General features: G+C 41.4%; 1 protein-coding gene across 5 annotated transcripts in view; it reads right to left on the bottom strand.

Moving 5' to 3' along the window:
* Positions 1 to 8,440: 8,440 nt before the first annotated feature.
* CTPS2 (CTP synthase 2) overlaps positions 8,441 to 26,690 on the bottom strand; it is a 109,259-nt gene continuing 91,009 nt past the window's right edge. For all 5 annotated transcript variants that reach the window (XM_027095728.1, XM_027095732.1, XM_027095727.1 and 2 more), the window contains 3 exons: positions 23,101 to 23,245; positions 9,589 to 9,699; positions 8,441 to 8,680 (listed from right to left, as the gene is read on the bottom strand). In XM_027095728.1, the coding sequence (XP_026951529.1) occupies positions 9,630 to 9,699; positions 23,101 to 23,245 (215 nt within the window). In that variant the 3' untranslated portion in view covers positions 8,441 to 8,680; positions 9,589 to 9,629. The remainder of the gene's footprint in view (positions 8,681 to 9,588; positions 9,700 to 23,100; positions 23,246 to 26,690) is intronic.

Raw genomic sequence — 26,690 nt, 5'->3', positions numbered from 1 at the left:
AGAAAATGGTAATAGGACCATACATGTCGATAATTACCTTAAATGTAAATGGATTAAATGCTCCAATCAAAAGACACAGACTGGCTGAATGGATACAAAAACAAGACCCGTATACATGCTGTCTACAAGAGACGCACTTCAGACCTACGAACACATACAGACTAAAAGTGAGGAGATGGAAAAAGATATTCCATGCAAATGGAAATCAAAAGAAAGCTGGAGTGGTAATTCTCATATCAGACAAAATAGACTTTAAAACAAAGACTATTACAAGAGACAAAGAGGGACACTACATAATGATCAAGGGATCAATCCAAGAAGAAGGTATAACAATTGTAAATATTGATGCACCCAACATAGGAGCACCTCAATACATAAGGCAAATACTAACAGCCATAAAAGGGGAAATCGACAGTAACACAATCATAGTAGGGGACTTCAACACCCCACTTCCACCAATGGACAGATCATTCAAAATGAAAATAAATAAGGAAACACAAGCTTTAAATGATACATTAAACAACATGGACTTAATTGATATTTATAGGACATTCCATCCAAAAACAACAGAATATACTTTCTTCTCAAGTGCTCATGGAACATTCTCCAGGATAGATCACACCTTGGGTCACAAATCAAGCCTCAGTAAATTTAAGAAAATTGAAATCGTATAAAGTATCTTTTCCGACCACAACACTATGAGACTAGATATCAATTACAGGAAAAACACTGTAAAAGATACAAACACATGGACGCTAAACAATACAGTACTAAATAACCAAGAGATCACTGAAGAAATCAAAGAGGAAATCAAAAAATACCTAGAAACAAATGACAAGAAAAACACGAGGACCCAAAACTATGGTATGCAGCAAACGCAGTTCTAAGAGGGAAGTTTACAGCAAAACAATCCTACCTCAAGAAACAAGAAGAATCTCAAAAAAACAACCTAACCTTACACCTAAAGCAATTAGAGAAAGACGAACAAAAAAAAACCCCCAAAGTTAGCAGAAGGAAAGAAATCATAAAGATCAGATCAGAAATAAATGAAAAAGAAATGAAGGAAACGATAGCAAAGATCAATAAAACTAAAAGTTGGTTCTTTAGAAGATAAACAAAATTGATAAACAAAATTGATAAACCATTAGCCAGACTCATCAAGAAAAACAGGGAGAAGACTCAAATCAACAGACTTGGTAATGAAAAAGAAGAAGTAACAACTGACACTGCAGAAATACAAAGGATCATGAGAGATTACTACAAGCAACTATACGCCAATAAAATGGACAACCTGGAAGAAATGGACAAATTCTTAGAAATGCACAACCTGCCAAGACTGAACCAGGAAGCAACAGAAAACATGAACAGACCGATCACAAGCACTGAAATTGAAACTGTGATTAAAAATCTTCCAACAAACAAAATTCCAGAACCAGATGGCTTCACAGGTGAATTCTATCAAACATTTAGAGAAGAGCTAACACCTATCCTTCTCAAACTCTTCCAAAATACAGCAGAGGGAGGAACACTCCTAAACTCATTCTATGAGGCCACCATCACCCTGATACCAAAACCAGACGAGGATGTCACAAAGAAAGAAAACTACAGGCCAATATCACTGATGAACATAGATGCTAAAATCCTCAACAAAATACTGGCAAACAGAATCCAACAGCACATTAAAAGGATCATACACCATGATCAAGTGGGGTTTATTCCAGGAATGCAAGGATTCTTCAATATATGCAAATCAATCAACGTGATACACCATATTAACAAATTGAAGGAGAAACACCATATGATCATCTAAATAGAGGCAGAGAAAGCTTTTGACAAAATTCAACATTCATTTATGATAAAAACCCTGCAGAAAGTAGGCATAGAGGGAACTTTCCTCAACATAATAAAGGCCATACATGACAAAACCACAGCCAACATTGTCCTCAATGGTGAAAAACTGAAACCATTTCCACTAAGATCGGGAACAAGACAAGGTTGCCCACTCTCACCACTCTTATTCAACATAGTTTTGGAAGTTTTAGCCACAGCAATCAGAGAAGAAAAGGAAATAAAAGGAATCCAAATCGGAAAAGAAGAAGTAAAGCTGTCACTGTTTGCAGATGACATGATACTATACATAGAGAATCCTAAAGATGCTACTGGAAAACTACTAGAGCTAATCAATGAGTTTGGTAAAGTAGCAGGATACAAAATTAATGCACAGAAATCTCTTGCATTCCTATACACTAATGATGAAAAATCTGAAAGTGAAATCAAGAAAACACTCCCATTTACCATTGCAACAAAAAGAATAAAATATCTAGGAATAAACCTACCTAAGGAGACAAAAGACCTGTATGCAGAAAATTATAAGACACTGATGAAAGAAATTAAAGATGATACAAATCGATGGAGAGATATACCATGTTCTTGGATTGGAAGAATCAACAGGGTGAAAATGACTCTACTATCCAAAGCAATCTACAGATTCAATGCAATCCCTATCAAACTACCACTGGCATCTTTCACAGAACTAGAACAAAAAATTTCACAATTTGTATGGAAATGCAAAAGACCCCGAATAGCCAAAGCGATCTTGAGAATGAAAAACGGAGCTGGAGGAATCAGGCTCCCTGACTTCAGACTACACTACAAAGCTACAGTAATCAAGACAGTATGGTACTGGCACAAAAACAGAAAGATAGATCAATGGAACAGGATAGAAAGCCCAGAGATAAACCCACGCACATATGGTCACCTTATCTTTGATAAAGGAGGCAGGAATGTACCGTGGAGAAAGGACAGCTTCTTCAATCAGTGGTGCTGGGAAAACTGGACAGGTACATGTCAAAGTATGAGATTAGATCACTCCCTAACACCATACACAAAAATAAGCTCAAAATGGATTAAAGACCTACATGTAAGGCCAGTAACTATCAAAGTCTTAGAGGAAAACATAGGCAGAACACTCTATGACATAAATCACAGCAAGATCCTTTCTGAGCCACCTCCTAGAGTAATGGAAATAAAGACAAAAATAAACAAATGGGACCTAATGATACTTAAAAGCTTTTGCACAGCAAAGGAAACCGTAAACAAGACCAAAAGACAACCCTCAGAATGGGAGAAAATATTTGAAAATGAAGCAACTGACAAAGGATTAATCTCCAAAATTTATAAGCAGCTCATGCAGCTCAATAACAAAAAAACAAACAACCCAATCCAAAAATGGGCAGAAGACCTAAACAGACATTTCTCCAAAGAAGATATACAGATGGCCAACAAACACATGAAAGAATGCTCAACATCACTAATCATTAGAGAAATGCAAATCAAAACTACAATGAGATATCATCTCAGACCACTCAGAATGGCCATCATCCAAAAATCTAGAAACAATAAATGCTGGAGAGGGTGTGGAGAAAAGGGAACACTCTTGCATTACTGGTGGGAATGTGAATTGGTTCAGCCACTATGGAGAACAGTATGGAGGTTCCTTTAAAAACTACAAATAGAACTATCATATGACCCAGCAATCCCACTACTGGGCATATACCCTGAGAAAACCATAATTCAAAAAGAGTCATATACCAAAATATTCATTGCAGGTCTATTTACAATAGCCAGGACATGGAAGCAACCTAAGTGTCCATCATCGGATGAATGGATAAAGAAGGTGTGGCACATATATACAATGAAATATTACTCCGCCATAAAAAGAATCAAAATTGAGCTATTTGTAATGAGGTGGATAGACCTAGAGTCTGTCATACAGAGTGAAGTAAGTCAGAAAGAGAAAGACAAATACCGTATGCTAACACATATCTATGGAATTTAAGAAAAAAAAAATGTCATGAAGAACCTAGGGGCAGGACGGGAATAGAGACGCAGATCTAGAGAATGGACTTGAGGATACGGGGAGGGGGAAGGGTATGCTGGGACGAAGTGAGAGAGAGGCATGCACATATATACACTACCAAATGTAAAATAGATAGCTAGTGGGAAGCAGCCGCATAGCACAGGGAGATCAGCTCAGTGCTTTGTGACCACCTAGAGGGGTGGGATAGGGAGGGTGGGAGGGAGGGAGACGCAAGAGGGAAGAGATATGGGAACATATGTATATGTATAACTGATTCACTTTGTTATAAAGCAGAAACTAACACACCATTGTAAAGCAATTATACTCCAATAAAGATGTAAAAAAAAAAAACGCAAAGAAAGATGGCAATACAGTGGTTTTGTTCAAGTGCAGTGTGAGTCACAATAGAATGAGCTGTTTTTCAATATGGCTCACCTATTGATTATGACTGATAACAGAAGAAGCAGTGACATGCAGAATGGCAGCTCATCATTATATCTGGCTTATTAATAAACCCATATTCAAATGTAAACACAAATCAAATAATGGTATCACACAAGAAAAGCCTACCTCCGAAAGAACTAAGAGGCTGGTCACTTCCCCAAAGTTGACTTTCTGGCTAGCACTGACTGTGCTGCTCAGATTAACGATGAGTATAGAGCCTGCTTCCTTACCATTGACCCTGAGAATACAAGTGTGATTCTATTTTGCAGACTTGAAAGAACCCCACATCTCCTCATCCACAAGTGAAACAGAAGAGTTAGAAGGGAGACTCTGAGAAGGGCTTGGCGGCCTAGGGAGAGAGTGATGCAGACCTGTTGCTGCTACACGATCTTGAGCTCTTTCTTGCTCCGTTCAAGAAATTCAATCAAACCCCAAAGACACTAGCACAGAAAAGAACCCACAGGCAACATTTCACTAACTCTGGAGTTCTGGTGTTGTTTCTGCATATCTCCCCTCAACTTGTACGGCATCTTTGGGGTGCAGAACTTCAACTCTAGGGGAAAACTGTGATGAGTGTCAATGTCTGGCACTGACCTTATCAGAGCACAGATGTGCATATAAGTGGTACTTTTTACTTCAACAAAATACAAAGTCCAAGTAAGAAGTACAGCAACAAAAGTGACAATTGGGAATGGAGCTGGAGAGCTTATGGAGAAAACAAAAAAGCTGAGTCCCTTCAGCTTTAGTCCAAATTTCAACCAAGGAAAGGTGTGGGCCAATACCAAGCAGGTGATGACACCAGTGAAACAGTGTCACCACTCACCCAATTGCCAGCCAGTCTGGGAAACCACAGCCCACTGGTTCTCGGAGCTCTTTGCTCACCATCTTTGCGTTGTGTGACCACAGGCACAAATCTGTGTGAAACATTTACCAGCTTTGCTCAGAAGGCCTTCCTTGGCTGCCCAGTTTGTCAGAGGATCCCACTTTACACTCTCTCACAGTCTCTTTGTCCTTCTTCTTTAACACTCATAGCTCCCTGAACATCTCACAATTATGATTAAATGCTTATTTTCCTACAGATTTGTTTAAAGCCTGCCTTCCCCCGAGAGAAGGTCAGGTGCAAGAAGGTAGGTTGCTTCTGTAGGGGAAGAAAAATCATTTTCCCTCTACCCTTCTAGGTTCTTGGCTGACACCCTTCTGTAATAAAAGACAGATGAACAGGAGAAAAACAAACAAGGTTTGTTGTTGAACCCAAGATTGTGTGCCTGTGTGTCCTGAAGCCAAACAAACCGAAATGTTGGAGTCCTGAGTAGAGAAAGGTTATTGATTGAGAGGGCGCCAGCCGAGAAGATGGGAGATGTAGGCTGATCTCAGATCCATTTTACTGGCTGGCCTGGGGGTAAGGTTTTTAAAGGCAAAAGGGGCAAAAGGGTGTGTGACCGGTTCGCGCACAGTTCTCTATTGGTGCGTGGGGAGGTGACGGTAATGTTTTGGGAGTCAACATCCTCAACCTGGTTCCAACCAGTCTGATGTCTACTGCTTGTGCTCAGCACGCAGTCACCATCCATCACCAGGGTGCGGGTTGTAGTTCCTGCAGAACAACTCAAAGATATGCATCAGACTGTCATATATACCCCTTGAGGAGGAACTAGGGCTACGTATTATCACTGAACTATTGTTTCTCGACTGCTTCTCCTTTGTTTCTGCATCTTCTCACTTCCACAATTAGTAACTGCTTGAGTCTGCTCTTTGGAACTCAGGGAAAGCTTAGGAGACTAAAGCCTTTTTCTACAAACAAGAAACAGAGGACATGGAAAGGCTTTTGTACCCGGGAGGGCCCTGCAGGGTCCTGCTTGGTTTCAGTTTAATAACATGTGTACCTGCTGTCTACATGGGAGAGACGCAGGAAAACTGAGTAACTCTTCAAAATGGCCCAAGCCACCACCTTCAATACCATCTCCAGCGAAAGACAGAAGATGTTTTTGTGGGGGAGGCAGTTATGGAAGGTGACCAGGCGAAACACAGTAATCAAGGGTGAGGCTGTTATACAGATTTAAGTCCCTGCCTTCTCCACTGAGAAGAGGTTCCAGAGATGTAGAGCCCTCGGTCTCTCCCTGGTACAAAGAAGGACTCAACTTTACAAACAAAGGTTTCCCTTATAAATGTAAATGTCTCTTAAAAAGGGCAACTTCTATTCAGTTTTCAGAGCTTTTCCTGTATCTGCTGTTTCTTTAAAATAATCCTTATGCCAAAGAGACATATTTGGGGGGCAAATTCTGCTCCCCTTCACTTCCCCCAGCACCTGACACCATGTGTCGCGCATCCTGGGGGCTCAAGATACATTAGTCGAATGACTGATTTATAATACCTTTCTATGTGCTCCACTACCGTAAGCAGCCATGCTATTACCGTTCCGCACTTCGCTGAAGTCCAAGTTCAACAGGTGTCTCCAAAAGAGGAAATCTCGCGCGGCAACAGCAAAGAGGCTGCTTTGCTGCTTCTTAATCATTAGCCCGAAGGTAAGCACTCTGTTATAAGTAACTTTACCAGTCATAATTACTACAATTGAAAACTCCCATTTAAGCCAGATTACCTCTTTGTGCTGTTCAAGCATCCCCTCTCTAGGAGGCCTATACCAGCTTTTAACCTATCTTGTGGGCTTTTCATTTGGAGCCTCCTGTGATCTTCAAGCTGTAATTTTCACAAGTGGAGCCCTAGCGTTCTTTAATATTTTTGTTTACCAGAATTATTCATTTCATTTCTGCATGTGTTTGGTAGATACATTTTCTGTAGCAGTTCACAAAATAATGCTTTACAGCATTAAGAGAAAACAGTTAAAGGCCAAAGACAACCACAAAAAAATTAACCGAGCAGTTAAAATATTTAAATCAGTTTCAGAAGGCTCAAATGTAAGCAACAACTAAGTCATCTCAAGTACATTCAACAGGGAAATCAGGAAGCATACTGGATGAGAACGTTGTGCAACTGGCCCAGGACTACGGCAGGTGAGGGAGGGGCAGGGCTGGATCCTGTCCTTATTTTAAAATTTGCTATTTTGCTCTTTGTAAATTTTTTTTATGAATTTTGGTTTTTTAAAATCTTATATTAAAATATTACTGATGCTTCTGCCAAAAGTTAAACAGAATTACCATGTGACCCAGCAATTCCACTCCTAGGTGTAACCATTTACCAAAAGAGTTAAAAACAGATACTCAAACAGTTATTTACAGGAATTCCCTGGCAGCCCAGCGGTTAAGGACTCTGTGCTCTCACTACCGAGGGCCCGGGTTGGATCCCTGGTCAGGGAACTAAGATCCCACAAGCTGAGGCACGGTGTGGCAAAAACAAAAAACAAAAACAAACAAACAAACAAAATTTATTTACACATGAATGTTCACAGCAGCACTATCCAAAAAAGCCAAAAGGTAGAAACAACTCAAATGTCCATCAACGGATGAATGAATAAACAAATTGTAGCCTAATCCATACCAGGAACTTCTATTCAGCCACAGCAAGGAAGAACTGACACAGGCCACAACGTGGATGAACCTTGAAAACATCAAGCCAGTGAAAGAAGCCAGACACGAGAGGCCACGTGTTATATGATTCCACTAATATGAAATATCCAGGATAGGCCCATCCATAGAAATAGAAAGGAGATAAGTGGCTGCGGGGGCGGCTGGGAAGAGGGATGGAACCAGGTGAAGGTGGTGGTTGCACAGCACTGCGAATGGACCCAGTGCTCCTGCATTGTTCACTCTGAAATGGTTAATCTATGTTATGTGCTATTTCACCTCAAGTAAATATATATACATATGTTACCGATCTTGATTCCTGAGTTTTTTTATGCCCCCTTATATTCTGTGCCTGAAGCCAGGGCCTTACTTACCACTCCCCAGTCTTGGACCTGTTTCATTTTACTTTTTACTACAAATAAACAGAGTGACAAACTGAAATAAACTTGGGCCACATGTAAATCTGTGGCTGAATTCCAGGTAACAGAATGACTCATTTTTGACACAAAATTAGTTGTTGCGTGTGCCCTGCCGGCCTTCCCATATAGCCCAGAGAAGGCTCAGTTACCTGGATCCTTCCTCACCACCTGGACGTCTCCATACACCAGACAAGACACCAACACACTTTCTGCCCATTGAAGTTGCTGGGAAAAGTTTAATTGGCTACAGAAATTTGCAAGAACCAAAGGTCACCTCTGGAGGAAAAAGAAAACTACCCCTTTGATTCTGGTTCATGGAAGTGCATATTATTAGATTCCCCTCGAGGCTGTACATCTCATGTTTGGTGGAGAAAAGAGTGATTCTATGAGTGTGGTGATTGCCTCAGATATTTCCTTCATCTTGGCTTCGGTTACTTCAGAGCCTTAAAAAAAAAAAAGAAAAAAGAAGTATTAGCCACATCGAAAGCTGAATAATATGTCTTACAAGTGCCTCCAACTAATCTTTGCACCATTTTGGTTTGCTTCTGAAGGTCTCCATGTCTGAGGCAAACCTAAATAGGCCCGGATGTGCCTTCCCTGGTGAACAGGAATGTTCTGCCCCTAAGTGAAATAAGAAGAGAAATCACACTGGAGCGATTGACTCCGCACGAATTTTCCAAAAGCTGCTGTCCCTGCTAAAGAGCGGGGTTGTCCAGGCAGCACCTGCCTCTGAGCATGAATGGAATAAAGCCATCCAGGCTGCTACCTTCTCTAATAAAACCTCCAGGAGCCGTGAGGGACATAAGCTGCCCTTGGAAGCCAAGCCAGTCTCTGGCATCTCCCTACAAAGAAAGAAAACATTATTTTATTTTCTACAAATCCAAGGAACTCTGCTTTTCCATGAGTGACCTAGACCAGGGGTCAGCACACTGTGTCTGGAAATCAAGTTTTACTGGGACACAGCCCTGCCCATTTATGTACATACTGTCCAAGCCTGCTCTCCCTCTCCAACGCACTGGAGGGCCCACAAAGCCGAAAACAGTCACTGTCTGGCCCTTTACAGAACAAGTTTGCTGACCCCTCAGCTACACTATCAGCCTCCACGTATCCATTTAGAGGCACCCGGATATGTTTATTCCCGGCCTCAGGCGCATTCCTAACTGCCTGCTTCCTCAGGTGCATTCCAGATTCCCAGAAGCACCGTCAGCTGTCAAGTCTGTCCTGCTAACTATGCAAACAGGAGCGTCCCAGGGGAGCAGGATCCTGCGGGACCAGTCCTGTGATGCTCCCTTCTACACCAAGAAGACAGCCTGTCTGGGAAACAAACAAGAACTTAAAGGTTCCATCTCACCCTCTCAGGCAGTCCTGGTGATTCCAAGTCACGTATCAGTTTCAGCTGATTTCCAACTCAGCTATCCTTTGCTCTGAAAAGCTGTCATCACTGGCATCGCTGTATCTATCACTAGAGCAAAAGACGAATTAACTTAGCAAGGTGTAAAAAAACTCTGGGCAATTATCCTATTTACAATCCTAAACACTTTCCATAATTAACCCCCACTAAGAGAAGATACTAAGGAATATTCTATTATTACTTCCTAGTCACTCCAGGAAGACGTGAGTCCAACCACAACCAACGGTCTCCTTCTTTTGTCAGAGGAACTGATCATTTGCTTGTGTCTTAAATTGGAAGTACCTTATTCAGAAAATTTATAAAAGCATTTCAATTTAGACTGAAATTTATAACCTTCTGAAGACCACTAGTATAGGTCAACAGCATGAAAGTTTTCCATTCCAATAAACATTCTCATAGGTCCAAGGGTTTGAGAAATAATTTGCACAATTTTGCTGTTCTCAAATTAGAAACTTTATGTGATGATCCAACTACCTCAAGTTACATGTAGTATTCAAAGTAGGACTGATTATTGACCTAGATGCCGCCATCTTGGGTTCCCGAAGAAATACACCTTCTCCATGAGATAGGCCTGTAATTGTACTTTCACTTTGAGCCACAGACTCAGTTTGGGGTTCCTCTTGCTTGGTTCCAAGCAAGTCAGCAGGTTGATCAACCCCTCAAGAGTTCTACTGATCTACGAAGATGACATTGTCAGGAAGTAAGTGTTTTATGCCGACCCGTTCCTAGCCTTGGCCAAGTTTTTGCTGACTTATAGCAATAGAAGTCTGAATTCCATAAGAGGTGAAAATTCACTTATTTTAAAGAGAGGAGAGGGAACAATTGGAGAAACCCTATGCTGACAGGCTAGAAAACAAAGATTTACCCTAAACATATGGAGTAAATATCAATAAATACATAAACAAAATCATAACAGACAACCTCACTCTCCTCCCTGAGCTTTGGACAAAATACTGGAAAGGGGGAGGGTGGGGCTAGAGTATGGAGAAGACACAGAAAAAGATCAAGAATTGGCAGAAAAGACAAGATTACTTAGGTGAACAAAGAAATCAACATATCCTTAAAACCAATCAAGTAGAAGATACCTCCTAGTTAGATTTTAATTCAGGAAAACCACTTCTGTTACAAAAGGGTTTCCAATAAAGAAAACACAGGAATAACCAAAGAAAATATATTTTTAAAAAACAACCCCCCAAAATTGATATATCCTTATCCATGCACTCTTACTACGCAAACGTCGACTCCTTCCTGGTTCTCTGCAACTAAAGGGAATTTGGAAGATGCACTCAACTCCCCATGTGAGAAGAAATGAAGGTCAGGGATGTTCAAGTGACTCGCTAGGCACACAGCTTGTTCAAGGTGGGACCAGGATCCCCATCGTGCTAACCCAGGCCACAGGCTCAAGTCGAAGGTGTGTGCTGCAGTGGGCCCCACAGGGCATGTACCCTGACACCACAAGTGAGAAGGGCCAAAGGGCCAAGGGAACTCCATTTTCTCAAGTATCTCAAGCTTCCTTCCCCACCTCCGAGCCCATGGAGGAGTGGGGTGGGCCCACATCCTCGCCCTCACACTCCTGGTTGTACTGGTTATTAGCCACATGCCTGAGAGTCTAGAAAAAAGTAGTAACAATACCTACCACCTCATCAAAATGTTATGAGGGCCGAAAGAGAATGCCTAAATGTGCTCTGAAATTATATGAAAATAGGAGCTGTTGCTGTTTATGGGGGCTATGTGTTTACAACATGGCATCTCTCAAAAAGTCATGGAAATATAAAGAAGCGGCGAAAACTGCCAAGTGCATGATTTTCAGAAGTCTTTCCTGTACCAAGAGTAATTCCCTACCCACTTCAGCAGGTGGACTTGGGTGGGTCTAACCTAATGGCTCTCATTTCCTGTCTGCTGGCTGTCAGCCCCAAACTCTGCCAAGGCATCAAAATGGCACAGGTTGAGTCTAACGAAGGGGAGCTCCAAGGCAAATGACGGTTCACTAATTTTCTTCCATATGTGTTCAGGGGCGGAGGTGGAACAACCACATAAACCACAACACTCAAGAACAGAATTCTCAAAATAGGCAATGCTGCTCAATAAACATGCTGATTTTATGGCATTCATGCTCCAGCAAAACACAAGTGCTAGAAACACAATTCCACATGCAGGACAGCAGTGGTTCCTGCACATCCAATAAAATGTGGGTGCTGCTCTGTGCCATGTAAGACTTAGGGCTTCATTTTTGTTTCACACAGAACGGACTTAAGTCATAAGATACTTATCGGGGCATATTTTCACTTAATTCGAGACATCTCAGCTCTATCTTAAGACAACCTGTCTTTTTAAATAACCTCTGTACACACACACACACACACACACACACACACACACACACACACACACTTCTCAGTGGGGAGAGTTATTAGATATTAGGGTCTTACATGTTAAATTTTTTGAAATGCCGCAGAATACGGAACTATTCGTGTGTGCCTTGTTACTTTTGAGGAGCAGAAAATTTTAAACCTGCACTGTCCGATGTGGTAGCCACGAGCCACAGTAGCTATCTAAATTTAAATCAACTAAAACCAAATAAAAGTTAAAGTTCCATTCCTCACGTGTACACACTGAGCCACACTTCAACTGCTCAACAGCCATGTGTGGTTGGCAGCTACCATATTGGACAGTGCAGATTATAGAACATTTCCATCACGGCAAAAAGTTCTATTGGATAGCATTGATTTAAAAACAAATGAATGATGATTTAAAAAAAAAAACCATAATCACCATGCAGTGGTTCTCCTTATCACTCCCTAAGAAAGGTTTTTTTTAAGGTCTGGCTATGTACAGTCAAAATCACAGCAACTCTCTCTCATACATGCATGTACCCCCCAAATAACGGAAGCACTCTTTCTAAAAAAGTTTTTTACTGTACTATTTCTTACAAGACAAAATCAAAATCACCAGCAGCAACGCAAGGGAATCGCTATCCTTAAACACTGGCTGGACTTACAAGACTTGACCGCCATGGTCTACATGTGGTTCTTTGACAAACAAAAGGCTTGTCATAGTCAAGTTTGTTTGTCCAAGACTCCTGGTTCCTAATAAATTCCCAATATAAGAAAACATATATTCCAAGGCACCAGGGCAAGGGTAGAGTAATGTCTCATATAGTCCACCTTCTTTGCTACCCTGATGCAGCCATTAAACCATTTCTTCTCCATTAACAAAAAGAGGTGGTCGGAATTAAAAAAAAAATTAATAGCATACTTAAGATTCCCAGCATGCATACATTCCTGTAACACTTTATATCAAAATCCATCTCATATGGAGAAAGCATATTTTAAAACAGGTTTCCATGCACACAGTTTCCCCCAAAGCATTGTTATTGCTATGCTTCCTTCCTTCTCAAAGAGCCCCTGGAAGCCATAAAATATAAGAGCAATGGAATAAAAACTTAGTATGCTGTGAATGAGTTTTGCATTGAATAGTAAACGGTAGAACACAACCCCAGCGGGGCGTTAAAAGCACAGTAGTCTATGTCTCTATTAACTCCGTCCCTGGCTGGTACCACATCATCTGCAGGCAGTGAATCACGATCAGTAAAGAGCACCTTTTAAGCAACGTTTAATCCCTGACGGAAGGCATACTCAAATGGGGTTTATCAGCAGTACTTTACGAGAAAAAGTCTCCAGGTATGGTTTTGGAGTCCAACAATAAGGGAGGGGGGCTGTTTTAAAGATGTTTAAAAGAACTGTCAAAAAAGAAAGCAAAAAAGAATATTTTTTTCCAGTTCACTTTTGCTTGAAATGTAACAAAGGAGGAAAAGTAGTATTTTTATATCAGTTGAAAGTTTACAAAGCACCATCTCAACTGTTCCTCACAGCAACCCTAAAGGATGAAGATCCTGAGGTTTAGGACTGGGGACTTGGAAAAAAATTACCCAGTAAGTGGCAGATCCAGAAAATAAACCCATAGCACCCGCTCTACTTGCCCACACTGTCCCCACAAAAATAAAATATTTGCACCTTATACTGCAAGAATGGCCCCTGGCAACATCAACCATGTAGCCCAAGAGTTAAAATAAAAAGGAAGGTGATTCCAAGTTTAGAACAGTGCTGGAAAATGCACATTAGATTCACACAGGAGAAAAAGAGTATCTTACTCTCCTAGTCAAATAGAAAGAGACACCCAAAGTGGGATAAGGACGCCTTAGAGGGAGAAATGTACACTCTGTATATAATCAGCGGAGAGGCCACACCCACCTCTGATGCCCACCATCAGTAACAATTTGGGGAACCAGCATCCTAACAGGCTACAGATTGGCATTCCCTTCTCGTTAAGCACTTCAGGAATGTATAACAGGAGCCAAGGGAGACGTGAGAGCTGAAGCCAAAGCACTAAACCCTCTGGGGGAGTTCAGGCTGTTCCGTAGGGATTTGTGGGCATTTTATGCTATGAGTCAAGAGAAGCCATTTAGAGATTCAAGCTCCAAAATAATGCAGGAAGAGCATTCTGCCAGCAGAAGATGGACTGAGAAGAGGAAAGCTGGAGGCCTGGAGAGCAGGTAGGAGGCTTTGAGTAGGCAAGAGATGAAGGAGACGGGAACTAAGGTGAAATTAATAATAGCACAATAATAATTCCCATTTAATTTCCTACCATAGACCAGGCACTGTGCTAAGTGCTTTCCATTTAGAATAAAACGTACTCTTCATCACTACCATGTGAAGTGAGTACTATTACCATCCCCTTTTTATAAAGACTCTCTTAGCTGGGGGTCTGTATCTGAGGACCCCTAGAAGAATGTCGATGGATTCGATGGACGGGAGGCTTCTGGGATATGAATACCGTTCCAATTGCTATGTGTGTGCAGCCTTCCAGGAAGTGGGTCCACAGCTTTCATCACTTTCTTGGAAGGTGATTTGTCAGCCTCAAAATGTAGAGAACCATTAAACTACCCGATGAGTCCCCCAGGACAGGGTGTGTGTTCTTATTGGACTTGCAGTTGATTCTCCTGCACCCAGCACCATGGCTGGGATGGCGTGAGCTCCAGCACATGTGGCGCATTGAGTGGACGCTGAAGCACGCAGCCTTCAAACAGCAAGAGCATCATGCAACTTGGAAAAATGTGTACGAGGTGTTCAGTTCAAAAGACAGGCTTTTGTAATTAATAAAGACTCTGTGGTGATGCTCTGAGAACATATGAATATCCTGTTTTCCGAAACCTTTCATCCAATGGTTTTGGCAACCACTGATGATCCTTATTTGACTCAGTTATTATATTGGGGGTTGCATCTACATTTCTTTTAATTGGCCTTTTGGTTTTTTTGAGTATTATTATGGAATTTTTAAAAAATGTAATGTGTTATAATCCAATTTTGTCATGATTGTTTTTGATGTTCGAACTGTCCGAAGTGAGCCCCTTTCAAGTGGCTTCTTTGATCTTATACAAAATCTCCCCCTTGGTTTTTGAACTCTCCCTTCCTTTAAGTCTAGCAACACATTCTGGGCTCATCTTGTACTTTCCCTGCCCCAGACCTGAAACCAAGCATTTCTTCCAGGAACCCTAGTTCATTTCAGTGGGGGATGGTATTTTAGAAACTGAAATGGAAAAAAATGTTTCTTTACAAAAGAGACGTCCACACAGTCACTACCTTAACCAGGTGATAAACTCAGCCCCATCCACCGTGTGACAACAGAGGGAAGGTTATGTGCCTTACGTGTCTCCTGACGTGTCTGTATAAAGTCTACAACAGCCCCAATGAAATACTCTTCCCAAGATGTCTAACCTGATTCTAATCATGAGAAAACAATCAGATGAATCCAAATTCTGGTCATTGCTACAAGACAATTGGCCTGGCCTCTTTATTAAAGTCAATGTTATGCAGAACTGAAAACGAGAGGGTGATTTACCCAGATTAAAAGAAACTAAGGAAACATAACCAAATGAACCTCAAATTGAGCACTGATTACATTTTTTTGATTTCAAAAAAAAGCTAAAGATACATTTGGGGATAAATGGAGAAATTTAAATATGGACTGGAGGGCTTCCCTGGTGGTGCAGTGGTTGAGATTCCGCCTGCCGATGCAGGGGACACGGGTTCGTGCCTCAGTCCGGGAAGATCCCACATGCCGCGGAGCGGCTGGGCACGTGAGCCATGGCCGCTGAGGCTGCGCGTCTGGAGCCTGTGCTCCACAACGGGAGAGGCCACAACAGTGAGAGGCCCAAGTACCGCCAAAAAAAAAAAAAAAAAAAAAATGCACCGGATAGTAAATGATGTCACTGAATTAATGTTAATTTTCTTAGGTGTGATCATGATACTGCATTTACGTAAGAAAATGTCTTCAGTTTTAGAAAATGAATGATAAAGTATCTAGGAGTGAAGTGCTATGATGTTTGCAACTTATAAATGATTCAGAAATAAGTATATACACAGAGAAAGAGAGAATCAAATGTGGTAAAAAGGCAACAATTGATGAATCTAGGTGAAAGGTTTACAAGTATTCACTGTACTATTCTTTCATCTTTTCTGTAGGCTTGAAAGTTTTCAAAATAAAAGAATCAGGAAAAATACACACACACACACACACACACTCACTATTATGATTACAAGCATGAAATGAGTCATATACGGATATGGACTAAAGACTGGAAGGAAAGACTCAAAAGCGAGCACAGTGACTATGTTAGGTTTATGGATCCATTTTCCTTTTTTTCCCAATTTTCTGTAATGCCTCAGCTAGAAGTCCACAGAAAACAAAATCTTCCCAGGCTGGAAGCCAGCATGTCACTTAGAAGGAAAAGCCCAGGAGTCACAGGAGAGAGACCAGAGACAATGGCGAAGGAAATGGGTGCCTTTGCTCCCTGACTGCTGCCGAGATTCAAAGAGAAAAGTGAAGAGGGAAGCCTGAGCTTGCAGGAGAGAAGGGACTCAGATCCCAGGAGCACACCCGGGCTCAGGAAACGGAAGGCGCTGACTCCAGCTCTGTACTTCCTCTAAGGACCCTCCGATTATGAAGTAGTTTCAACTTCTGAGTTTGGTCTGAAACGATCAAGCTAATACAGTGCATCGTGGAGTTAACTTCCCTCCTCTTTCTGTATCGGCCTGCCTCCTGTCTCGCCACAAAAAGATGATTTCTCTGCATAAGAGATAGTATGTATTGGGTGGAGACATGGAATCTAAGATCCTAAAACCTAGAATAAAATGCTACTCACATGTCTTAAGATTACGGTTTTGTATTTTAAAAACATGTTTCCCAAAAGAGCTGCATTTCTGGGAACTGTTGACTGAACTCCATCTCATTTCTTGCTTTCAGGCATAGAGCACATAGAACAAGCACTATCTAAGCACAAGAGTTTTACTCTGACCTGACAGAGGGGCATGATAAATGTTGGAATCATAAAAACTGGAAGTCGTTCCTGACCTCGGTGTGGAGTGATTGCACCTCAGGGCCTTGCAGGGCAGCCCCAGAGACACGCAGACTGAAAAACAGCCTATGAACTTCAGACTCCCATCCCTCTTCTCTTTCCAGTTGCTTAAAAATGGAATTCTGAAACAACAAGGTCCTACTGTACAGCACAGGGAACTATATTCAACATCACATGATAAACCATAATGGAAAAGAATATATATATAAAACTGAATCACCTTGCTGTACACCAGAAACTAACACAACACTGTAAATCAACTATACTGCAATTAAAAAAAAAAATGGAATTCTGGACAGAGATCCTGTGCTTTGTTTCTAGATACTGAAAAACCTGCAATTATAAGAACCTTTGGATATCCTATTTAGTATAAATCTACAATTTTTTATTACAATTACATGAAGCAGTCTCATTCTATTACATCATACACCGCAAAGCCACGCAAATTTGTGGATACCGTTTAAACGTGGGACAAATTATATTTAGACACCAGGGGAGAGACCTCAGCAAGGAATTACAATGATTTATTTAATGGACCATAATTTCCCATTGATTTCTTTATTCTAAAAATGGTTTATTAGACTTGTGCAAAAGAGTTAACACAGCAGGCCTGAGGCTGCTATCTTTAGAAGGGCCTGCTTGCTGGGGAACTTAGCTTTCAGAATGTTTTCTCCATTACTAACTGATAAGGTCATTTCACTGGGCCTAGGTAGGCTGTTTGTACAAGCAAGGTGATTTGTGGTGAGCGCTTGCTATCCTTCTGGGAGCCTGGAATTTGGGTAGTTGCTAGGCAGAGAATGCCCATGTGACCAGTCTCCTATAGAAACTCTTAAGTGTCAAATGGGCTTCTCTGGGCATAAACATTACACACTGCATTTTTACTGCTGGAGGGAGGGTGAGTTCTGTGTGACCTCTCACAGGAGGGAGAGAACATAGGAAACCTGCAGATAGATTTCTCCAGACTCTACTTATACCTCCTTCCCTTACTGAGCCAGCTGTGTATGCTTACTCTGTCACTGAAATGAATTTTAGCCATGAGTACAACTATATTGATTCCTTCTAGTCAATCATCGAATGTGTGGGTGGTCTTGGGGGACCCCCAAAACAAGACTTAGTTTGATTTTGCAAGTACTTCTGAGTAGCTTATAAAAATCTAAAAAAAAATTTAAAATACTATCCTAAAACTATTATGCCTGGGGGCTTCCCTGGTGGCGCAGTGGTTGAGAGTCCGCCTGCCGATGCAGGGGACGTGGGTTCGTGCACCAGTCTGGGAAGATCCCACATGCCGCAGAGCGGCTGGGCCCGTGAGCCATGGCCGCTGAGCCTGCGCGTCCGGAGCCTGTGCTCCGCAACGGGAGAGGCCACGGCAGTGAGAGGCCCGCGTACCGCAAAAAAAAAAAAAAAGAAAGAAAGAGAAAACTATTATGCCTCTTGAACAGACCACCACAGGTGGTGGACCTGGTCTTTGTAACTGCTGCCATTCTATAGATACCAGAGTAGCTGAGAGTTCAGCTCACCAGCTCTAGATCCCAAAATAATATTCTTACTGCAACTTCCCAGGCAATAAAAGATAAATGTTCTCCACGAAGCAGAAAGCAAAGGTTAGAGCCCAGGTGTATTTGCTCAAAGCCAAGGATTTTTTTTTTTTTTTTTACATTGTGGGTTTTAAAGACATCAGCTGCACATGTGCCATACATTTAAATAATATCAGCCAATTTCTGGGAAAGGAAGTCATTAGTCTAGTGTTCATATTTCTTGACACATTTGTTTAGGATTGATTACAGACAGTAATCTTGTTTGACAGAAATACAGTCCCAACTCAGCTCACATTAGCGCCTGGCCATCAAAGCAGTTATTTGCTTTTCAGTGCTCACTAACACCATGGAGCCAGGCAGAGAGGAGCTGAAGTGCAAGGTTCCTCTGGAACCCTAGGGTCTGCCACTGGATTAAGTCAGGGGCACCATTGTTAGTTGGAAAACCCCCTGCAAGGTGTCAAGATTATACTAGACTATATCCTCCCCTGCTACCTACATTTAGTACTGTAATGGGTAGTAAGCAACCACTGCATACTAGGGAGCCAGGAGACCAAGATAAATAAGATGCTGGCTGCTCTGAAGGACCACACCAGTTGGTGGCTGATAGACAGGAATTCTCTGACCACCATGGAAGCCTGCTAGTCAGCTGTGATCCCAATCCCAGCATCAGAGTCTTGTTAAGAGATCTTTCCTTTCTTTCTGAGACCCTGTGACTCGCTCAGCAGTTGCTGGCAGTCACTTTTCTCAGAAACTACTGGTGAGCTTTACCCAGAGACCACCAGGCCCCAGGCAAGAACTGGCGGGCCAGCCAGCACACAGGTGGGTGGACCACACAAAGCAGACGCCATTTCTATATTAGTTGATGCTTGCAAACAACCAGATAGTTATGCATGAACGATTATGTGTGCGTTATTTCTCCCAGCCGTCTCACTTGTTCCACCGTCATCCTCCTTTCACGTGTGAGCACCTGAAATAATGGAGACAATAAAGTGGCTGGGAAGGGACAGAGCATATATCCAACACGGGACCACACTGGAATGTCCAATCTGCTGTGTAAGCCATGCAGCCTTACAGCACAGGAAGCTCGTCTTCATATGCAATCTCATGCAGAACCAGGCCACATGAGCCAGGAAGAGTGGAGCTGAAGCTCCACTGAAGTAGGGAAGCAGGGAAGAGCCTGGAAACACCCCCCTCCCCGCCCCGATCCCAGTCTACTCCTCATGGCAGCCTGGATTCCAGCTCCACAGGCACGGTGTGAAAACCACTGCACTGGTTCAAGAGTGCAGGGAGTGATCATTAATTCATTAAGAGACCCAACATGCAAAATATGTAAAGCTATTCCCATCTGAACACACAGTTAAAGGACATGCTAGAGAGCTGTGAGTCTCTCCTAGCAGGTAATATCGCAAACAAGCAGGCTTGCGTAACAAAGCACACGTAGACACACCACACAGCGATCCTGGCAGTCCTCCAATGCAATATCGCCAGGCTCATTTGCTAAGATGAGGGTCCACAATGGTAATCTTCTAAACAAGATATATCCAGTTATTGTGGTAATAACCCCTACCTAAGAACATGATTCCGGCTAGTTCCTTTCACTTTGAAAGTTATTACATACAATATTCTTAGACGAGAGGAAGTAAAAATGTAAATTCTCCCCAAATGAGTATTTAAATAGAAAGAATTTTTTTTTTTTTTTTTTTTTTTTGCGGTACGCGGGCCCCTCACTGTTGTGGCCTCTCCCGTTGCGGAGCACAGGCTCCAGACGCGCAGGCCCAGCGGTCATGGCTCACGGGCCCAGCCACTCTGCGGCATGTGGGATCCTCCAGACCGGGGCACGAACCCGCATCCCCTGCATCGGCAGGCGGACTCTCAACCACTGCGCCACCAGGGAAGCCCCTAAATATAAAGAAATTTTAACGAAAATCCCTAAGGGATTTTTTTATTCAAACTTGACTCTAAAAATCATTATACAGGTCCTCCAGAAGAGAACAAAACACATTTTTTAAAATGTTAAATAAAAATGAGAGTAGGGTAGATAAGGGCTTGATTTACAATAATCCTATGATAATGAAAAGGGTGGTAAGGATTCAGAAAAAAGAGATGAAATCACCAATGGAACAAAACAGAAATCCCTGAAACAAATCTAAATTACTTCATTGGCGGGGGTGTGGGGGCAGGGGGGCAGTATAAGGGGGATGCGGATTCCCTGCCTCACACAATACACCAAAAATAAAGTCCATATAAATTACAAATTGAAAATATAAAATTGAAACCATATCAGTCTCCCAAGGCAATAGAAATAAAAACAAAAATAAACAAATGGGACCTAATCAAACTTACAAGCTTTTACACAGCAAAGGAAACCATAAAAAAAAACAAAAAGATAACCTATGGAATGGGAGAAAATATCTGCAAATGATGCCACGGACAAGGGCTTAATCCCCAAAGTATACAAACAACTCATATAAGTCAACCAAAAAAAACCAAACAACCCAATTGAAAAATGGGCAGAAGACCTAAATAGACATTTCTCCAAAGTAGACATACAGATTTCCAAGAAACACAGGAAAAGATGCTCAACATCACTAATCATTAGAGAAATGCAAATTGAAACTACCATGAGCTATCACCTCACACCACTCAGAATGGCCATCATTAAAAAGTCTACAAATAACAAATGCTGGAGAGGGTGTGGAGAAAAGGGAACCCTCCTACACTGTTGGTGGGAAAGTAAGTTGGTGCAGCCATAGGGAAAAACAGTATGGAGGTTCCTCAGAAAACTAAAAATAGAGCTACTATATGATCCAGCAATCCCAGTCCTGGGCATATACTTGGACAAAACTGTAATTCAAAAAGATAGCTGCACCTCTATGTTCATAGCAGCGCTATTCACAATAGCCAAGACATGGAAACAACGTAAATGTGCACTGACAGATGAATGGATAAAGAAGACGTGGTACATAAATACAATGGAATATTACTCAGCCATAAAAAAGAACAAAATAATGCCATTTGCAGCAACAAGGAGGCAACTAGAGATTATCATACTAAGTGAAGTAAGTCAGAAAGAGAGAGACAAATACCACATGATATCACTTATATGTGGAATCTAAAATATAGTACAAATGAACCTATCTACAAAACAGAAACAGACTCACAGACATAGAGAACAGACTTGTGGTTGCCACGGGTGGGGGGTGGGGGGATGGAGAAGGGTGGATTAGGAGTTTGGTGTTGTTAGATGCAAACTATTACATTTAGAATGGATAAACAACGAGGTCCTACTGTATAGCACAGGGAACTATATCCCATCTCCTGGAATAAACCATAATGGAAAAGAAAATTTAAAAAAGAATGTATATACATGTATAACTGAGTCACTTAGCTGTACAGCAGAAATTAGCACAACATTGTAAATAAACTATACTTCAATTCAAAAAATTGTAAAAAAGAGAAACCATAAAAGTGCTAGTGGAAAACAAATGGGTAACTATTTCTATAATAATCTTTTGATAGGGAAAGACTTTAGGCAGGATACTAAAGACATAATCCACAAAAGTAAAAGATTTGACCACATATAAATAAAAAATACATGAATAAGGACTACATAAAGTCTTTATTTAAAACTTTAGGGAAAATAAAAACTAAGATAAAACTAATAAAAACTAATGAAAGCCATTAACAACTTAGAAAAAAAACAAAATCACTTTGAAAAAGTATGTGTAACCTAACAAAGGATTAATGTCCTTTATATATAAAGAGCTTATCAATCATTAAGAAAAAAGGAGGGGATTTCCCTGGTGGCACAGTGGTTAAAAATCCTCCTGCAAATGCAGGGGACACAGGTTCGAGCCCTGGTCCAGGAAGATCCCACATGCCGCAGAGTAACTAAGCCCGTGTGCCACAACTACTGAGCCTGCGCCCTAGAGCCCGCGAGCCACAACTACTGAAGCCCACGCGCCCAGAGCCCGTGCTCCACAACAAGAGAAGCCACCGCAATGAGAAGCCCACACACCGCAATGAAGAGCAGCACCTGCTCGTCACAACTAGAGAAAGCCCGCGCACAGCAACGAAGACCCAACGCAGCCAAAAATTAATTAATTATTTTTAAAAAAGAAAAAGGATAATAGCAAAAGGAAAAATAGGGCAAAGGATATGAACAGGCTATTCATAAAACAAAAGGCCAATAAACATATAAAATATTCATATATATTTATTAATCAAAAAGTCAACAAAAGAAAATCCCTTTTTTAACCTATCAAAATGACAAAAATCTCTAAAACAATACTCAGTATCAGCCTGATTTTGAAAGCTGACACATTACCACTGTAGATGTGATTAAATCATTTTCACTAAGAGAAAAAAGTATGCTTGTTAAGAGGGGAAAAAAATGATTCTCCACTTTTTAAAAAAATCCTACAATGATATTAAATTTTATGAGAAACCTAAGATGTTGATAACTGCACCTCAAGTCACTGCTAAGAACTGTAAGCTGGTTACCTGGAAGACAGCTTGCATCCCTGAAGGAGGTAGGCATTCAGAGTCCCAGTTGCCGCAAGTAATAGCCCCAGGTATGGAGGGGAAGGCTTCATTGGCCTCGAAGAAAACTCAGGATGGAATTGGACACCGACAAAATAGGGGTGATCTGAAATGAGAATAATCATAATGCAACTGAAGCAGATAAATATAAGAAAACTCATTAAGTGGTAAGATGATTATTTAACTTGTTACCATCATAGCCAGTTATTTTCATGATCCAACTTGGTAGCAGAATTTCACATTGCAAAACACATCACATCAATAAGAGATCCAGCATTTTATTTGTGCAAGGTGTTAGAGAGTGAGCAAAGTTAAGCAAAAGTTTTTGAATGGGAAGATGATCTGCTTTCTCCAAATCTGCCCGCTATCTAGACCCTTCACAGAGGTACAGTGGTTCCATTTCCATGGGTGGGGCCCAGGGCAGGCCACCCTAAAATATGCCTAAATGGCATATTGATTATTTTGAATTAAAGTTACTTAAGATTGAGCTGATGGGGACTTCCCTGGTGGCACAGTGGTTAAGAACCCACCTGCCAGTGCAGGGGACATGGGTTCGAGCCCTGGTCCGGGAAGATCCCACATGCCGCAGAGCAACTGAGCCCGTGTGCCACAACTACTGAGCCTGCGCTCTAGAGCCCACGTGCCACAACTACTGAGCCCACCTGCCACAGCTACTGAAGCCCGCGCTCCTAGAGCCCGTGCTCACCAACAAGAGAAGCCTGCGCACCGCAACGAAGACCCAACGCAGCCAAAAATAAATTAATTAAAAAAAAAATTGAGCTGATGCAAGAGGGACACTTTGACACACACCCCACCTAGTCTCCTGAAAGCAGGAAGTAAATCTCTCTTGTGAAAGGTGTACCTCCTGCCTCTGAAGTGGAAGGATACCCTTATCACCAGAGACAGGGAATTTGGGCAGAGAAGCCTATAGAAACACATCTTGTGACTTCGTTAATTTACGACCCAAGCCCAAACTTTGTTTAGATTCTTCACTAATTAAGCACCCAAAGCCTAAGTTTCTTTGTCCTGTTAATTCCTCACATATTTATTGTTTCTTTGTCTAAAAAGTATAAAGGCTGCCTGCTTTGGCCGCTTCTTAGGTCCCATTTCTATGAGACCTCCGTCTGCATGCATTAAAATTTGTTTTTCTCCTGCTTATCTGTCTTGGGTCAATTTTACTATTAGTCTAGCCACAAGAACTCAAGAGGGTAGGGGGGAACGGTCCCCTCCCAGCACCCTGGTATCCTCATACTTAAGGCTAACTGTAAGTCACTCTTTCTCTTAGATGACTTCAGGCCATTTTCCACAAGGTCTCCTTTCCCAAGGGATGGGTCCCCTGGGAATGCACCAGGTATAACTGCTTTTCTAGTCACAGCTCTGGGCTGGATATTAATCACGGATAGCACCATGAAGCTGAACAGGCACTCATGTTTCAGCCAATGCCAACGTATCTCTTGTGATGAAGAGTCTCCAAGTGATAAAAGGATGCCCTTTCAAGATGTTAATGGTGGTTATGGCTCAAGGGGTGAGAGTTCAAGATATTTTAATTTTCTCCCTTATATTGATACTTCTCTGTATCGTGTGAACCTTTACAATGAACACATATTTCTTACATTATCAGAGGGCAAATAAAGCTATTATACATTGAGGGTTGTAAGAAGTCCCTATATGAGCAATTCAAGTTCTCCTAGATGTAATAGGAACAGAAAAGTAGCTCTTCTCAAGTATCTGAAATCCCTTGTTTGGGAATGGTAAAAATTAATGGGCAACATTTCCAAATCTGGGTAGAAATTTTCTAGGATTACAAATTCCTCTCCCAACTCAGAACTCTCAAAAACTATGTTTATTCCCAGATTAGGAAGCAACTCCTAATTAGAGATTGGGCGACTCTCTAATCCCATAATTGCTATAGTCAAAGCATGGTCAGTATGTATTCCTTACTTTAAAAATCATTTTAATGGCCATATACATATCAAACTGAAGATGATAAAATATAAGTTTTATAGGAGGAAGTAAATATAACTTTAAATCTTTCAATGAGATGCTTTATCAAGTGATCTGAAAGTCTAGTACGAAATTCAAAATCACAAATCCCCATCACTTACCACTGAAGACCCAAAGCTACTGCTCAGTAGTAAGGAAATGATGATTGAACGGCAATGTCCACTGTCTTAAGGTTATCACTTAAAGCTTATCCCTCATCCTAATAAAATATGTAGCAGGCTAGCAGAGTGTTCTTATCTAATGGTTATGGAACTTTAGAACAGGAAAGGACTTCAGAAGTAGGGTAAATGTCCAGGTATAGACGCAGAAGCCTGGAGAAGCTTTGTCCTGTTCCTGGTCGGCTAGCTGGGGTTTCAGCTTCCATCGTCTGACTAGCTCACGCCTCCGTTTGCACCCGTGGGGCCAGGTGTGTCCTGGGGCGCTCACTGCCCGCTTCAGAAGCTTTGATGTAAGATCACCATTTGTTCTCTTCTGCAAAGGACTGATCTTTCAATTCTCAAACGATGATGATGATGATCCTTCTCCTATTTTGAGTCTTCTTTATAAAATAGTGGCAGGATCAGAGAGTAGTTTTTCATGTTTGTTTTAATTTTTACTCCTTACTTAACTAAATAAAAGTTGGAAACCTGAAAAAAAATAATAAAGCTTTGCTACACAAAATGGTAGCCCCTGGCCACAGGTGACCATTTAATAAACTCACTCAAATTAACTGAGCACATTTCAAGAGCTAAACAGCCACACACAGCTAGTGGCTACCATATTGAACAGGGCAGAACACTCCATTATTGCAGCAGATTCTACTGGACAGCTCTGAATCCAGAAAAACCCAGTGTAGACATCCTCTACATCATATCCAAGAAGAAGCCTCCTTGAATTAGAATAACATTCAGGTATGAAAGCTTGGTGAGAGGAATGCCACCTTCTCCCGGGAAAGTGTCCCCTCAAGGAAAGAAGAGAAACCAGCTGCCCTTAGAAAGGAAAACAATACCTCTTTAAATTAAAGATGTGATGAATCTTGCAGCACAGCATCTAGGGATGTCTCTGAAAGAAGCCGACAATAATTGTGGTTTTGTACCACTAGAGACAGAAACTAAGCAACGGATCGTGTCATAGCCAGGGAAAGAATATTTGAACGAATGGATCGTTGCTCTGAATCACTTTACCCAAAAAATCCAATATGAGGAAAGAGACTAAAACTTTTTATTTTGATGATGCTCTATCAGTCAAAGTATCTTTTAAATAATGCTCTTAATTGCTTTGAAACAAATTCTGACATTATACTAATCTCAAGCTTTGTTGTTCCTTTTAGAACTCCTTCAGGAACGTAGTGATTCATGGATGTGATAAGGGTAGCTAAGATCAAAATCTTCTGGGAAATTTTCCTTAATAAAATGAATTCCCTTGCAGTCAGCTTTTTAAAAACTGCAAGGTTTTACAGCAGGTCTCATTTCCTTTCCAACCCACATGAAATTTGAAAGTGTCGGTGGGAAACTAAATCCTTGCGATGAAGAAGCTTCTAAGTGCTTGCTGGTAATAATGAGAGACAG

Source organism: Aethalodelphis obliquidens, unplaced genomic scaffold (genome assembly GCF_003676395.1).
Source record: "Aethalodelphis obliquidens isolate GAN/ISIS:26980383/991018 unplaced genomic scaffold, ASM367639v1 scaffold94, whole genome shotgun sequence".
In the NCBI taxonomy this organism is placed as follows: Eukaryota; Metazoa; Chordata; class Mammalia; order Artiodactyla; family Delphinidae; genus Aethalodelphis; species Aethalodelphis obliquidens.
The sequence above is the reverse complement of the archived record's forward strand: the minus strand, read 5'-3'. Positions and strand labels throughout refer to the sequence as shown.